Source organism: Vombatus ursinus, unplaced genomic scaffold, assembly GCF_900497805.2.
Source record: "Vombatus ursinus unplaced genomic scaffold, bare-nosed wombat genome assembly UNPS02014230.1, whole genome shotgun sequence".
Lineage (NCBI taxonomy): Eukaryota > Metazoa > Chordata > Mammalia > Diprotodontia > Vombatidae > Vombatus > Vombatus ursinus.
The window spans coordinates 5,543-22,914 of NW_020954008.1; the positions used below are offsets into that span (position 1 = coordinate 5,543).

Genomic DNA, 17,372 nt, shown 5'->3' on the forward strand with positions numbered 1-17,372 from the left:
GAGGTGATTGGTGGATTCTTTCAATGACTATTTTACCCTCTGGTTCTAGGATCTCAAGGGAGTTTTTCGTGATGATCTCTTGAAAGATACTGTCTAGGCTCTCTTTTTCATCATGGCTTTCAGGTAGACCAATAACTTAAGTTACTTCTCCTGGATCTGTTTTCCAGGACAGTTGTTTCTCCAATGAGGAATTTTACATTTTCTTCCATTATTTCATTCTTTTGATTTTGTTTTACTGATTCTTGATGTCTCATAGTATCATTAGCTTCCAATTGCACAATTCTCATATTTGATGATTTGTTTTCTTCCATTAACTTTTGTACCTTCTTTTCCATTTGACCTATTTTACTTTTTAGGGAGCTATTTTCTTCAGTGTATTTTTTTCCATTTTGTCTACTGTATTTTTAAATGAATTGTTCACTTTTTCTTCTGCCTCTCTTATTTGACTTTTAAAATCCTTCTTGAGCTTTCTAAGAGGGATTTTTATGCTTGAGATTAGTTCATATTCCCCTCCAAGGTTTCAAATGTGGTTATATTAACCATGTTTTCCTCTCTTCAATTTGTGTTTTGATTTTCCCTGTCACTAAGATACTTTTCTGTGGTGATTGTTTTTCTGTTGCTTCTTACTCATGTTGTTTGCATTTTTTCTGGCTTTTAAAGTTCATCTCTGCTTCTGGGCACAGGGGACATTGTCCCAGACTTCTTGTGCTTGTGGCTAGGAGCCTGGTTACTAAGGAAATATCTCTTAAATGGATTACTCTACTCCCATTTCCCTCCCTGGACATTCAGATAACAGTTCCCACAAAAAATTCATGATACTAATTGGGGAAAAACGGTACCATGAGGACACTACGATTTGTGATTGTAAGATCAATTAGATGACAGTTACCTTCTCCCTATTCCTTTAGGTTGGGACCCACTTTGTGGATGAACTACCTTTGTACCATCGCATAGCTTAACTGAGACACTTATAATTGCTGCCATCTCTGCTGGTTTTTCTTCAGTAGCCACTGGTTCAACTAGATACATCTAGTTATTCATCTTACAACTAACTACCATCTCCCTAAAACTGCCTTAACACGTACATTTTAGAATAAACCGTGTGTTGTAAATTTTTGGTTTTGCTTTGCCTGAAAGAATGGTTCCAACTCCTGCTTTTTTGTATTAACTTCATGTAGAATAAACTTTCTTCTAGGCCCTAATGATTAATTTCCATATGTCTGTTTTGGTGTGTATTTCTTGTAAAAGCAGCAGATTGTGAGATTTTATTTTCTTATTCAGTGTCACTTTCCATTTTAGTCATTGTTTAATGAAAGCACATTTAATACTGTGAAAGTAAGACTTAAGTTTTCACCATTTGTTTCTGATATTGTGTCTTTTTCTAGGTTAAGATTTGTTGTTTCATTTCCTCTTGTAAAGACAGTGATTTGTTTATTCAAGAAATTTTGCTTAATTTATCTTAAAACAATTCTATTCTTAGAGACTGTCTTTGACTCCATCACAAACTTGCATTGTTCTCCTTCTGCCTAGTATGGCAATATTGATTAACTTATTAATTCATTTTTGCTTTTAACTAGTTATTTCATTGTCACTTTTTTATTTCAGTTAAGCAATCACATAAAATTCTTCTTCCTACCAACCTCTACAGCATGTTTTCTTCGTGTTTTTTCTAATTTCCTGTATAATTTCCTAAAAAGGATTTATTTCACTTTGTGAGTTCTTTCATTCTCATCCCTTTTTGTCTATTCTTGATATTTAATTCCTTGATGAATGAACATTAGACTTATTTATCCCTTCTTTCATCTCTGTATTCCCTAAACAATTAAAGGTTCCAAGGCACATATTTTAAGTTCCTCTTCTAAACAGTTTCTTTTATTGCTAAACAGAGAATACAGAAATATTATATCATGGTAAAAATATCTCTATATTTGATAATGCAGTTCATTGTTATCCTCTGTCTTTTCCATGATTATTTCTTTCCCCATATGTTCTGAAATCTCCTTTATTGGTGCAGGTCAACTCACCTTTTTGGGGGGTCAATCAACTGTCAGAATTCTCAGTACCATGCTAATTAGGAAGGAGGCTGGGCATCAAATCTCTATCTATTATGCCACTTGGAAGTTCCCTGTGTCCTATTAAGGAATATCTCTCTTCCCATGGGAACATTTTTCACAGGGACATTGTTCCACAACAGAGTAGAGATATCACCTTTTCTCCACCCTGTTTTCATACTTGTCTTTGCCACTTTACCCTTTCCTTTATGGGCCCTCTTATTCCTGAGAGTCTATACCCTACACTCTCTGATGAGAACCTTACCTGATATTTCACTGAAAAAATAAAGGCCATTCAGTGAAAGCTCTTTCAAGCTATTCCCTCCTCTTCATCTCATATCACTCAAATGCCTTTTGCCAATATCTCTTCCTTCAAGCTAGACTCACATAATAATGTAATCCTTCTCTTTGCCAAGACAAATCCCTCTCCATGCACAAGTGATCCCATTCAATCTGGCTTCTCTAACATATTGTGTCCTCTATCAACCTCTCTCACTTTTCCTAAATCTCACTCTCTGGACTGGATGTTTTGTTACTGGCTATGACTCCCTCCAAGTTTCCTTCATGTTAAAAAAAAAAGTTCCTTGGTCCATCAATTCCTTCTATCAATTTTCCCACATCTCTCCTCTTTTTGCAGCTAAACTTCTTGAGAAGACATTCTACATTAGAGAAGTCATTGTTGATTTCCTTTCCTCTCTCTCTTTCTTTATATTTCTACAATTCCAGTTCCTGACCTCATCATTCAACCAAAAATATTCTCTATCAATCTTTTAATTGCCAAATCCACTGGCCATTTCTCAAAACTCATATACTCAATACACGATACGAAATACTCTTACTCTTCTGTACTCCTTTGCAGCTTCTGATGGTGCCAAAATCACCCTCCCTTCATTGACACTCTCTTCTCTCCAGGTTTTCATGAACTTCTCTTCTATTTGTCATCTCACCTATATACACCACTTCTCACCATTTCTTCTTAAACTCTTTTCCTGAATCTTTATTCAAGTCATCTCTAATCATCTTGAACATCTCACAGGACTCTGTCCTGGGACCTCTTCTCCTCACTCTATATTTGATTTCATGGATCATCCCAGCTCCCAGTGATACAGTTATGACATTTGATGCTGATATTTCTCAGTTTCACTTATCCAGCCATAACCTTTTTCCTAACATTGAGACTCACATCTCCAACTGCTTATTAGATGTCTTGAACTGGGTGTCAATACAGATACCTTAAACCCAACATGTCCAAACTGAACTTAACATCTTTCTTCCCAAACTTTCCTTTTTTCCATTACTGTTGAAGACAGCACCATCCTCTCAGTTAGCCAGCCTCATAAGCCAGCATTAGATATCACCTATGACTCTTCACTGTCTCCCACCTGCCATATGCAATATGTTGGCAAATGTTTTAGGTTTTATTTTAATATCTCTTGAATATTTACCCTTCTCCTTTCTTGAAAAGTTACCACCCTGATGCAGGTATGGATCATCTCAGGCCTGTACTATTGCAGTAGGCTTCTATATAGTTTCCCTATCCCAAGGCTGTCCCCACACCAGTCCATCCTCCACTCAGCCATCATATTTATCTTCCTGAAGTACATGGCTGATCATGTCAATCCTTCTATTCAATAAACTCCATTGCCTCCCTATCACCTTCAGGATCAAATACAACATCTTCTAACTGATGTTCAAAGCTCTTCAAAACCTAGGACCCTTCTACCTTTTCAGATATTTAAAAACCTTTAATCCTATGCACTTACAAGTGACACTAGATATATTGATGTTCCTTTCTCAAAACACTACATTTCCAAGTGGTGTTCCTTTTTCCTGGTTATTCCCCTATCCTTGAGCTCTCTTCCTTCTTACCTCTACCTCCTGGCTACCCTGTCCTTCCTCAAGACTCAGTTACAATCACACTCTTTTTGCAAAAGACCATTTGAAATTTACCATGCTGCTAATATCTCACTTCTTAGATTGAACATATTTATATTGAATATTTATTTTTAATAATTCAATAATTGTTTAAATATTTTCTCTACTTAAGGGAATGAAAAATATTTGTGCCTTTCTTTGTATCCTTTACACTTACCACAGTGCCTGGCATTTACTAAGTAATCCTAAGTCTTATTATTAGTGATGCTCATGAGAGCAAGGAAACAAACCCAATACTCATGATATTAATTGCAACATACTTAATACAAGTTATTCATGTAGCCTCCATAGAAGTGACATTATACATTTCATCCAAGCCTTTCATTTTACAAAGAAGTATAATATGGTCAATAATGGTGTCATAATTTACCCAAGATAAAACTGTTATCTAATATAAGTGTATGGAAAAGGGCATGAGTCTTCCTGCTGATCTTTCTCATACTGAGGTATGAGAGAGAAAGAAATTTTCTTTCAAGTTTGGTAATGGGTTGCTAAATTTTCATGTGGTCTTCTATAAAATTGCTAGTTGTTGAATTATACATTCTTTTTAGGACTGGGATACTGAAATTGATAAAGTTGGTGGGAAGGGATTAGATTTATGGGTTGACTAATCCGTCCATAAAATCCTTTGGAGGCCTTTGTGGCTTTCCAAGTATACAATGAAGCTTTGGGATACGACTCTCACTGCCAATCAGCAATAAGGGAGAGAAGGCAGAGTAACACCCACCAAAAAAGCATGCAAGGGTTTCCAACTCTACTTCTTTTTCAAAATGAAATGATACATATAAGGTGATACAGTTGTTGAGCCAGTAGAATAAAACAAAACAGGTCACAAGCAAAAAGATGGTCTTCGTGGCTTTGACCTCAGGGAAGGATCTAGGGAAATGACTACTGCTATGAATGTGCTGCACTTGCTTTCTATGTCTATACAAGAGAAGAACCATATGGGTACTGGACAAACCCATAAGGAAGTGAAAAACAAGGTCATGAAAATTCATCCCAAACATAAATGCAGCAGAAGAATGACTATCATTTCTCTTTGATCTTACTATAAAAATATGTGAAACATAACGATACCTAACATTTGTTTCATTTCTGGTTGCTTCAGCTGCTTCAATGACACTCATGTAAATCAACGCATTGATGACCCAGAAAAAGAAGAAATAATGTACAATGTATTTGGGGGCTCTGACTCTGATGCTAGCCCACACAGAGTTGTTGGGACTGATGATGAGGGCCTAGAACATACTCAGAAGACTTGTTGTGCAGACAGAAAGCCCCCGGGCAACTCTATAAAGGTACACGAGTACCTTACATGCTAAATCATCTTTCCAAAACAAAACATGATTTCTGGGATGCCTCTGGTAAAAAGTGTTACCATACTGGCCAAAGACAAATGAGCAAGAATGAAATCCATTGGCTTCTTCTGTTGAGGCTTTCTGAAGGAGACACAAACATATAGCATGAACAGCAGTGAATTTCCTACACAACCAGTGGCACATTGGAAGAAGAATGCCACACCAAAGATCAGCTCAGTAGATGCCATTTGTCTTCACAGACTCAGTAGATATGATGGCACAAATAATGGAAATGCCTAAAAAAGGAAGCAGTAGATAATCTGAACACTAAAGTGAAAGAGTGGTGTGATGGCAACAAACAGTAATGTACTTTTTATTCCAGTAGGGGAACTGTTGATAATGAATGGTGTCCTATGTGAAAAGGTCATGGGACAATTTATCTAGAACTGGACATTACCACAGTGAACATATATTCCAATCTCATCACTTTGTAAATGAGGAATCAGAGGTATGTGCTAGTGAAGCAAATTGACAACGGTCACCAGAAAAGAAGAGTAGTAAAATGATTTTTCAAATACTCTCCTACTTCTTTTTTGTTCCTATTGAAGTGCGTTCCATAACCATTGAACTCTATTGGATTCATCAATTAAGAGTTTATACTTATTTTAGAGTTGAAAATGCACAAAGATTTTGTTGATAAAAAAATATGAAAGGTCATTCTAGTAATAGGTTCCAAATTTCACAACACCTGGAACTCTTCATAGGAAAAAAGTTATTGGATTTTCTCTCTTACAGGACTTTGGTCATGATTATCACTTCATTGCTCTATCTGAGGCCCTCCTCACCTGAAATAATCTATCCTTGCAGTGATCACAATTGTTATAAAATTATTTTCTTTGTAGAATGCTGACATCTGGATTTTTGTTTTCACCATACTGTCCTGAAATCATTCAATGTCAGTAATATGTTTGAGGTGGTATTGTCTGTATCTGTATCATTCTAATTTTCTCTTGGGCAAGTTGAGGAAGGTGGTTATAGTGGCACTGAATCAAATAGGAAGGTTTATTGAATTGCATGGAATAAGTGTGATTTTATTTGTTTTGATCCATTTCATTTCAATATAATTGTATGTATAGAGTGAATGTCTTATTCTAAACCATTCCTCTACTCTGTTTTGCAAAGTTCAGGACCAAAAGATTGACCTGTTGTGTATTATCTAATTAATCTTCAAAAATATCTCCCTATACTGTACTCCCTGTACTTTGCATACAACTCACATTTTGTGCCCTTATTCATCCATCTAAATGATTATATTGATTTTTATTCTCCTACTGAACATTTGAAATAGTCTTGTAATGATGCCTCTTCCTTTCAGATTTTTCAGATTCTTAATTATGGTCATTAGAAACAGAACTCATGAAATCCCTTTTTTAACTTTTGTTAGTGTGTCAATAAACTTTTTCAAACACCTGCTGCGTGTGAATGTGATAAGTGTTAGGGACAAAAAAAAAGGCAAAAGATAGTCCTTGCTCTCAAGAACTTTACAATCTAATGGGAAACAATATGTAATAAATAATGTGCAAACAAGCTGCATACCAGATAATGCCCAGAGGTGCAAGATGGAATGTCTTATTCAAGAAAAAGCAAGAGGGCCAGTGTCACTGGAATATAGAGTGCCTTTGGAAGTTAAATATAAGTTTTATAAAGATCAGAAAGGTGAGATGGAAGAGGATATAAAGTACACTGAATGCCCTTATCATAGAAATCCATGAGTTTTATTGAGTAGGAGGCAGCAGGGAAGACATGGTCAGATCTGCACTTGGGAAGTTTATATTGACAAATAAGTAGAGCATGGACTGAAGTTGGGAGAAATTATAAATAGGGAAACAAATCAGCATGCTATTGTAATAGTCCAGGCATAAGATGGTGAAAGCCCACATCAAGATGTTAGCACTGACAGAAATGAGAGGATATGTGTGTGTGTGTGTGTGCAATTGATATTAGAAAGGTAAAATCTAAAGGATATTTACCACAGATTAGATAAGGGTTTGAGGATAAGGAACTGGCATGACACTTAGGTAACCAGTTGGGATACCTAGAAGAATGATATTAGCTCCAAAAGTAAGAGAGAAGTTATGAAGATGAGTGGACTTTTTGTAAAAATAGTAAATTCTTCTTTGGATATATTGAGTTTAATGTCTATGGAAAAACCAATTTGAGATCACTAATAGGCAATCAAAGATGGAAGACTGCAGGTCAGAAGAGAAGATAAGGTTAGATAAGTAGATCTGAGAATCTTCAGCAAACAGCTACTAATAGATTCAGTGCAAGCTGAGGAGAAAATCAAATGAAATAATACAGAGGGAGCAGAGAATGCGGTTCAGGGACAGAGCCCTATGGGGTACCCAAGGTGAGTTGGCATGACTTGGATGAAGATCTAGCAGAAAAAAAACTAGGGATACTAATTAGTTCAGAAGAGACCCAGCTTCCTGAAAACTTAAAGAGAAGAATGTATCAAAAAAGAGATGACCAGCATCAAAGGCTGGAGAGAGGACCAGAAAGATATAGATTGAGAAAAAAACATTCATTTTGGCAATTAAGAAATTTTAAATAATATTGGGGAGAATACATTTCAATGGATGTTGAAGCAATAAATCACATTGTAGGGATTTAAAAAGAGATTTGAAGGAAAGGAAAAGAAACACATTTAGCCATCAAAGGGAATGATAGAGTCTTTGGATGCCCTGAGTAAGGGATTTTGGAACACTGGGTAGACAAAAGTATGTTTATAGGCAATAGAGAAATAACCAGTGGATAGAGAGAGACATAAGTGAGAAGCTATAATGATTGGGAGAAATTTGCTGGAGAAGATTAGTTGAAAAAGAGTCACCTCATTAAGTGTGGTAAAGGTGAAGAAATGGCAGTAAGCATATGAGTAAAATAAAGTCAAGATGGGAGAAGAGGGAACTATAAGGGAATGGCTTCACATTTTTCAGTAAAATACAAAACAAGTTTCTCAGCTGAGAGGGGAGGGGAATTAGACATCACAAGATGATGAAAAAATGACAAAGAGTTTTAGAAGAGCTGCTCTAATGACTGAGATAGTTCATTAGGAAGGATTAAAAGGATTGCAATGCAGCATTAAGGGCCTAGTTGTGGTTATTGACCAACTGAAGGTACTGACCAAATTTATAGGGGGTCCAATCAGTACAGTTTCATCCTATTTTGTTTTGTTTTTCACGGCTTTCTTCAGGAGCATGTGTGTAGGAAGGAAGGTAGCAGACTTGAGGAGCACTACACAACAAAGGCTTGGGACTGAAATATTAGAAATAAACTAAGAGGCAAAGGAAAAGAATAAGATAGAGTTAAGTTGGTTCTTCAAGGGGTTAGGGTAGTAAAGGGAGGGTAGTGTAGCTAGAGCAGGGGTGATTCTCTGGGAAAAAATTGAGGGGTCAAGGGCCTGGAGATCATGGTGTCCATGAAGAACTACAACTTTCCTACAAAGTACATCATAATAAGAATGGGTGTAAACTGCTAATTTCATATGCAATAAAAATTATTTTCAATAAAAGACCACAGAAATATAGATTAAAAAATAATTGGAAATTAAATAATCTAACCCTAAAGAATGAGTCAGTTAAAAAACAAGTCATAGAAACAATCATTAATTTCATTAAAGAGAATGACAACAGTGAGACAACATCTCCAAATCTGTGGGATGCATCTAAAGCAGTACTTAGGGGAAAATATATATCTCTAAATACTTACATCAAAAAAAAAATAGAAAAATTACAGATCAATAATTGGACCTGCAATTAAAAAAAAAGAACAAATTAAACCTCTCCAATAAAATACCAAAATAGAAATCCTGAAAACCAAAGGAAATTAACAAAATTGGAAGAAACAATACAATTGAGCTAATGAATAAAACTAGGAGCCAGTTTTATGGGGTAAAAAAAACCCCAATAACAATAAATGTAGAAAAGTCACTAGTTAATTTGATTTTTTAAAAAAGGAAGAAAACCAAATTACCAGTACTAAAAATGAAAAGAGTGAATGCACCATCAATGAAGATGAAATTAAAGTTATTATCAGGATTCATTTTGTTCAATTATTTGTCAATAAATCTGAGAATCTAAGTGTAATGGATGTATCATACAAAAATATAAATTGACCAGATCAACAGAAGAGGAAACAAAATACTTAAATAACCCCATCTTCAAAAAAGAAAAAAAGGAATTGAATGAGCAACAAATGAGTTTCCTAATAAAAAAAAAAACCCAAGACTAGATGGATTCACTAGTGAATTCCACCAAACATTTAAAGAACAATTAATTTCAATAATATAAAAATTCTTTGGAAAAGTGAGCAAAGAAGTAGTCCTTCCAAATTCCTGATATAATACAAATATTGTGCTGACAGCTAAATCAGGAAGAACAAAGACAGAGAAAGAAAACTATAGACCAGGTTCCCTAATGAATATTGATGCAAAATTTTTAAATAAAAATTTAATGCGATCTTACATGCTGCTGTCAAAGTGATTTCTTGAAGCAAAAATTGTGCCTTGTCACTCTCTTACTCAATAAATTCCAGTAGCTTCCTATTATTTCTAGAATCAAGTATAAACTGCTATTTAGCTTTTAATGCCTCTCAAAATCTGGCCCCAACCCATCTTTCCAACCCCATGTTGGCCTTATTCTGACCCTCTCACCCTATAATTCAACTAAATTGGCCTTCTTTCTATTTCTTACACACCACTCCATCTGTCATCTCCAGGATAAAAACTGGTTATCTGCCATACCTGAAATACACTCTCTCCATATATTCACCTCATAGCATCCCTTTCTTCCCTGAAGATGCAGCTCAAATACTACCTTCCGTGAGAAGTCTTTTGCTATCCCCTCAAATATTTTGCCTTCTCTTGTGAACTACCTCACATTTAACTACTTTGTATTTATTTTCTTTGTACTTATTTTCCATGTACTTATAGATGTCATTTTCTCCCCTATTAGAATTTAAGCTCCTAACAAATTAGAGCTTTTTTCTTTTCATGATATATATGGAGTTCTCTTTTACAATTATGACTAATGGGAGTATTCTTAACCAGACAATGAATAGAGGAGATTAATAAAAGAAAAACTATGCTGAAATAGATTTTCTTTTATTAGGTTTCCTAGGTAGGAGTATTTTTTGCATTGATATCACTTGGATATGAGATAGGTAACAGAATAAAGAGGTGGGAGCAGAGAAAGATAGTACAATTTATAAGCAAATGTATTAAACTACATATGTCACTATTATTTTTGAAGGCTTTAGAAAGTTGGTTACAACAATGGTTCACATGGCATACCCAAAGGAGGATGACCCATTCATTGATCTTTAAGATTTCCTCAAGGGTTAAAATTCAATTAAATGGTTACACACAAAAATAGTTGAGTTAAATTCAATGCACATCTCACATTGTGAACACTTCCCTACCCCAGAGATGAAACAATTCAGGTAGAACCTTGGTAGCAAGTCCTTTCCCAGGAAATCCCTCTCTGGACAGATCAGCATCTCTTCCTAATTGCTTGTTTGGGACATAGGGTCCCAGAGGCCTCAGCAGAATCAAGATAATTTCCCTCCCCTAGCATGATGTGTAAGTCCTGATGATGCCAAGGAGGTACAAATAATACAATTGTCACCAACATTAGCCATTTGGAGATGGCCAATTTGCTTGGAATCTTCTGGTGATGAGGTGGAAAGGGGGGGGAACAGATGATTCCTCCCTTTCAGTGCTAGAGAATTGAGGAATCACATTCTGATTGTCTCTACATTTAAGCTATTGGCACTGAGAATCAGAACATAGTCTTCAAATATCATATCTACCTGTTTACCCAATGAGAACTTCTCAGGTCTTTACCAGCTATGGGAGAAAGGTTCTTAGTGCTTAACACAAAAGGCATCTTCTAGTCAAGACCAAAGGGACTAAAGATAGAGGAGAACACAGGGATGGATTGCCTTCTTTCAGCTCCTCAAGAAGATAGAAAAGTGATAGTTTTTTTTTGTTGCTGTTGTTGTTGTTTTGTTTGTTTGTTTGTTTGTTTGTTTTTTGTGCCAGTGGCATATGGAGAGCAAGTGAGGACTGTGATGGACATTGCTACAAGCCAAAAGAGGTGAGAAGAGATATGTTTCACTGACTGAATCTGACTAGAGATTTTTCTGACCCCAAAACTTTTCCAATATTTGCCCTCCATTAATGAATAATTATACCCAAACGTCCTCATTATTGAGGAGAGATTATGAGGAATCTACTTATGTATTCAATGAAATCAATTAGACAACCACAGACGATGATAAGTGCCAGACTGTGCCATAATCATGATGATATCATATATAGTCTACGTGTATACATACATAGATACACACATACGTACACACATACATACATACATACATACATACATTGCTATAGCTATATGGAAACAAGTTTTTATTAAGTGCCTGCTATAAGAAAGGCACTGGGTAAGCGCTTTATCAATATCATCTCATCTGATCCTCCCTCACAACCTTGGGAGATAGGTGCTATTATTATCACCTTTTTACAGTTGAAGAAACCGAGGAAGACAAAGGTTAAATGGTTTTCCCTGGGTCATGCAAACCATAAGTGTCTGAGGCTGGATTTGAACTCAGAAGTTCTTACCTCCAGGTCCAGTGCTCTATCCACTGAACCAATTATGTTCACATTTGCACTTAAAACAACCATGTATGGTGTGAATGCCAATTTTACTGATGAAGAAATTGAGGCTCACAGAGCTGAAACAACTTGATCAAGGTCACACATATACAACTAGTAACTGACTACATTCAGATAATTTTCCATCTGAGTCCTAGCCTCTTCCTTCATACTCCTCCCATCATCTCTTAACTATTCTCATAAGAAAAATTAAAAACATGCAGTAAGAAGCAGGTGGGGAGGGGAAGAGTTTGATCCTAAAAAGACAGGAACATTTAGCCATTTGGAAGTCAGACTGTCTGGCACCCGTACTCTCTGAGAAACTTCTTGATTAATCCTACCATTTTAGAAACATAGATTGTATTACAGTTGTAGCCTGTAAGAAAGGAAATGGAAAAGTTCAGGTAAGAGGCTGGACAATTATAGGCTCAGGCTTTATCTTGCTTAAGTAAGGCAAAGACATAGCTATGCAGCATGGTGGATAGAGTTCTGGACTTGGAGATTTGAAAAGCTGAGTACAAATCTTGCCTCAGACACTAATTGTATGACCCCAGGAAAATAACAACCTGCCTCATTTCTGTCACTCCCAGCACATATTATGGGGATAATAATAGTATCTACTTCAAAAGGTTGTTGTGAGGATCATGTAAGATAAGATGCATAAAGTACTTTTCAAATCTTAAAGTGCTACATAACTTCTAGTTCATACTATTAAGGTTATGTCTAAATGATGCTGAAACTTTTGATTAAAGCTTCCAGCTACACTACTATAAGCACTAATGTGTAATCCACTAGATGTTTCCAATGAGCCAGATAGGTTTTATCACGAAGGCAAAACATCTTGTTTATTCATCCCCAGAAAGTTTGGTGAGGTATAGCTGAGCAAGGGCCTAGAAAGTATGCAGAAAGCTAAACAAAAGACTTTTGTTTAGACGGACTATAAAGGAATACAACAAATATGGAACGTTATGTTAGGTACCATTATGTTTTCCTCTGCTAAAAGGGAAAGTACAGTGGGTGGATTGAAGTAAGGCATATCCAGAGATTTTTATAATGTAGAAACAACAGACATAAATAAAACTTAAATTAATTTTGAAGAAAAAAATACTCTCACCTCAAAATGATAGAAATTGATATAGAAAACAAAGGAAATTTGACAAACAGTTCCATTTTTTGGGGGGAAATATTGGGAATAATCACATTTTTTAAATAGCAAAATAGTTCCACAGGCTGTAATGGTAGGCATTCCCCAACCCCTAAGGACTCTTGTGACCTTAGCCTTAGGGCTACTTTTAATGAGTCAGAAAAACACCTGCCTCCCGAGCCACATGAACTGATACAGCAGACTGTGAGAGTTTGGAAAACATGTTAAAGCAAACTCTAGTAATAATTCATGTACTTCTAATTGTTGGGAATTTTCTTTTTCTTATACACCAAGGAAAATATGAGACTGAATATTGATAAAGAATAGTCTGAGAAGTTCAAAGACCTGAATTCTTATCCTGGATAAGATCCTTGATATGCTTGTTTTGTATTTATCCTTTCTGGGGCTCAGTTCCTTGCAACTGAATGGCAGACAAGGTAAAAATCAACCTTTCTCTTATCTACTTTACATAACTGATATCAGGGAAAATCATACCACAGATATGTAAGTGCTTTGAGATGTTCAAGAGAAAGAGCTAAAACTTACTTCGTCCCCCTCAGGGATTGTCTCTACATTTTTAAAGGGATGTGGGGATGTATGTGTGTGGGTGTGTGTGGGTGTTAATCCCAAAGAGCAGGATGAAAAAAATGATTGTTATTTCATGATGGAGTATATAATTTCTCTATCACCTCAATTCAATTTAATTTAGAGTAAAGATTATTTCCTCCTCTGATTATATACTGAGCAGGTAGGGCAGGGCCTGGGTCAAACATTTCCTCTTGAAGTTCCTTCTCTGTTGCTCTCTGTGCTCTAGGATCAGAACAATGTCACAGATGATTCACATAGCTGAAAACCCCAGTCTGATAATTTTACAACTATAGCATTTTTCAAACTGACCAAGAACCCAAGCTCAATCTCAGATCATTCATTTTATGGTTGATGGAACTGAGGTCCAAAGAAATACCATAATTTTTTCAAGATCAAACAGCAACTAAGTGGCAGAGCCAGGATTCAAATTCTTCTCCTCCTGCTTTTAATCTTCCTCATCCTACTACTCCTACTTCTTCTCCAAACTGAATGCCTACTATGTACAAGGGGCAGTAAGGTGGTACAGTGGATAGATCACTGGGCCTGAAGTCTGGAAAATCTGAATTCAAATCTTGCCTCAGACACTTACTATCCCTGTGACCCTAACCAAGATGTAGGTTTCAGATCAGTCCCTGATCTGAATAAGGTAGGAAATTTCCAACTTAGGAGTTTTGTTTAAGTGATCAGGGACTGATCTGAAACCTACATCATTCAGACACTGCCTGGTGCACTGAGAAGTTAAGGGACACATAACCATTATAGATCAGAGGCAGGATTTGAACACATCTTCCCCACTAACAAAAACAAACAAGCAAACAAATAAAAACCATATACACCATTTGTTCTTTGTATATAGAAATTTATTTGACCATCAATTATTGCATAAAGTCAGTCCAAGTCCAGTAGTAGAATACAGGTTAGGTAAGGGTAAGAGAGAGAGAATGTTGTTAAGGAATATAAGAAATAGTGGATGAAAGCCAGAGAGCTAGAAAATAACTGGAGGATAAGGAAAAAGAAATTTTAAAAAATTAAAAATAATAAAGGAAAAGGAAATAAAGTAAATATGGAATGGAAGATAGCAGAGGCAGACCACAATGGAAGAGCAAGGAGAAGGAGTGGTAAATAATAATAATAATGATAGTAATAATGTTGGTAGTGGTGGTGATGGTGATAGAGCATTTAGATGAGGCTTTAAGAATTTAAGAATTAAAAGAATTTAAGATGTTAATTCATTTGATCCTAACACCAATGCTGTGAAACAGGTGTTATTATTATTCTCTTTTTATAAATGAGAAAACTGAGCCGGAGAGAAATTAAGTAATTTGCCCAGGCTCATACGGATAGTAAGCCTTGAGTTTGAATCTTGCCTCATGGTTTTCTGACTGTATTATTCTCAATCAACCATTCCATTTAGCTTCAGTAAGAGGAGTGCAAGATGGGTAAGGACTAAGGGCAAAGGTGGTACTTAGATCTTAGGGTATAGGAGATAAACCTAGAGAAGAAGAGACTGAAAAAATATTGTGATATCAAAGAAAACTGTAATTTCAAATAAATTGTGCAGCCCAGATTCAGTGGATCAAGGGGATTTGGCTTGGCCACCACTTTACTGGGAAAGTGACTTTTATGCTGCATGAAGAGCATGGAATTGCTAAGCCTATGTTAGTCCTGGAAGCAAGGCAAGAAGAATTCTTTATGGAGTAGAAATGCAGCCTTAAAGACTGTGAAAAGATCTTGATAAACCAGGTGCCTGACTATATTTTCATCCTAAAGAACACTGGAGCAGATATTGCTAGACTGATTGCTCCCTAAAAACTGTACCTTCAAAACAGAATGCTTTGACTATACATGACTATAATTCCTGTACCTCAATGATACCTTCTTCAGAGTTGTTATTGTTGCTGTTGTTTTAAGCCTTGACCTCCAGGCCTGACCATTCTCATGACGTTCAATAGGTGAGGAATGTAAAAAGTGCTGATAGCATCGGGAGGTGAGCTAGAATTCAGGAAAAACATCCTGATAAAGAACTCTGTTAGTTCTTGATCAAGTTAGAGTTATGGCATCTCTTCCAAAGTTCTTTAAACATAGGTGAGCTCATTATTTTTCTGAAATGGTTTTAGAAGGACACTAATTTAACTCTAAAGGTGAATTTCCTAAACAATTTCTCATACAGAAATTCCAGAATCATTCTAATTTCTTTCCTTTTTCAGATGAGATGTGTGGAATAATTACGATGAGAGGCAACGAAAGCTCCCTAGAGAGATTTATCTTGCTGGGCTTCTCAGATCGACCCAGACTAGAGTTGGTCCTCTTTGTGGTGGTTCTGATCTTCTACCTCCTGACTTTAGTAGGCAATGCCATCATCATACTGGTCTCCCGCCTGGACCTTCATCTGCAGACACCAATGTACTTCTTCCTCACCAACCTTTCCTTTCTAGACATCTGTTTTACTACAAGTTCTGTTCCCCAGCTGCTGTTTAACCTTGGTGGCTCAGACAAAAGCATCAGCTATACAGGTTGTGCAATCCAGCTTTTCATGTTTCTAGCATTAGGTGGCACTGAATGTATACTTTTGGCTGTCATGGCCTATGACCGCTTTACTGCCATCTGCAAACCCCTCCACTACATGGTCGTTATGCATCCCCAGCTTTGTTTGCAGCTGGTAGCCATTGCCTGGCTAAGTGGCATTGCCAACTCCCTGGCCATGTCCCCTGTGACACTGACACTGCCCCGATGTGGATGGCATGAAGTGGACCACTTCCTCTGTGAGATGCCAGCCATGATCAAGATGGCATGTGTGGATACCACACTCATTGAAAGTACAGTGTTTGTCTTGGCCAGCTGCTTTACTCTTCTGCCACTGTCCTTAATTTTGGTCTCTTATGGGTACATAACACGAACAGTTCTCAGGATCAAGTCAGCGGCTGGACGAAGGAAGGCCTTTAACACCTGTGGATCCCACCTCACTGTGGTCTCATTCTTTTATGGAAACATCATCTATATGTATATGCAGCCAGGGAACAATTCATCCCAAGACCAAGGCAAATTCCTTACTCTCTTCTACAACTTGCTGACTCCTAGCCTCAATCCCCTCATCTATACCCTGAGGAACAAGGAAGTAAAAGGGGCACTCAGAAGACTGGTGAGGAGAGAGAGAGGCTAAGAGGTTGAATAATCACAAAACAGTCCATATCCCTAAGGTTAAATCCAATGATAGAGACACTGAATGAGCTCTTCACTCAGAATCCACTGAATGTTTATCCTGAAAGCTATTTGAGAATGGCAATAATTCATGATAATATGATCTTTGTTTTTGCTGAATAGGTCTATGGGACAGCTCTATAATGATTACTTTTTTCCTCTTAGGCTTATGAGGTATTACTTTATACAAAGAATTTAAAGATTATAGATTTAGAGTTAGAAGAGACCATTAAATCAAATCTCCTCATAATATATATATATACACATATATATACACATATGTGTGTATATATATACACACATATATGTATATATGTATGTATGTGTATATATGTATATATATGTATATATATGTATATATATATCCTCATAGATGATAAGTCCATTGCTCTTTCTATTAAATCTTGCTCACAAATATCATCTCATATGATCCTCACAAGTCT

The 17,372-nt window shown here is 36.4% G+C and overlaps 1 protein-coding gene and 1 pseudogene across 1 annotated transcript; one reads left to right on the plus strand and one right to left on the minus strand.

The window, feature by feature from the left end:
• Positions 1–4,582: 4,582 nt before the first annotated feature.
• LOC114041957 lies at positions 4,583–5,532 on the minus strand (annotated as a pseudogene).
• Positions 5,533–15,958: 10,426 nt separating this feature from the next.
• Positions 15,959–16,891, plus strand: LOC114041958 (olfactory receptor 2W3-like). The gene has a single exon (XM_027860658.1). The coding sequence runs from the start codon at positions 15,962–15,964 to the stop codon at positions 16,889–16,891; it is 930 nt and encodes a 309-aa protein (XP_027716459.1). The 5' UTR covers positions 15,959–15,961.
• Positions 16,892–17,372: the final 481 nt, after the last annotated feature.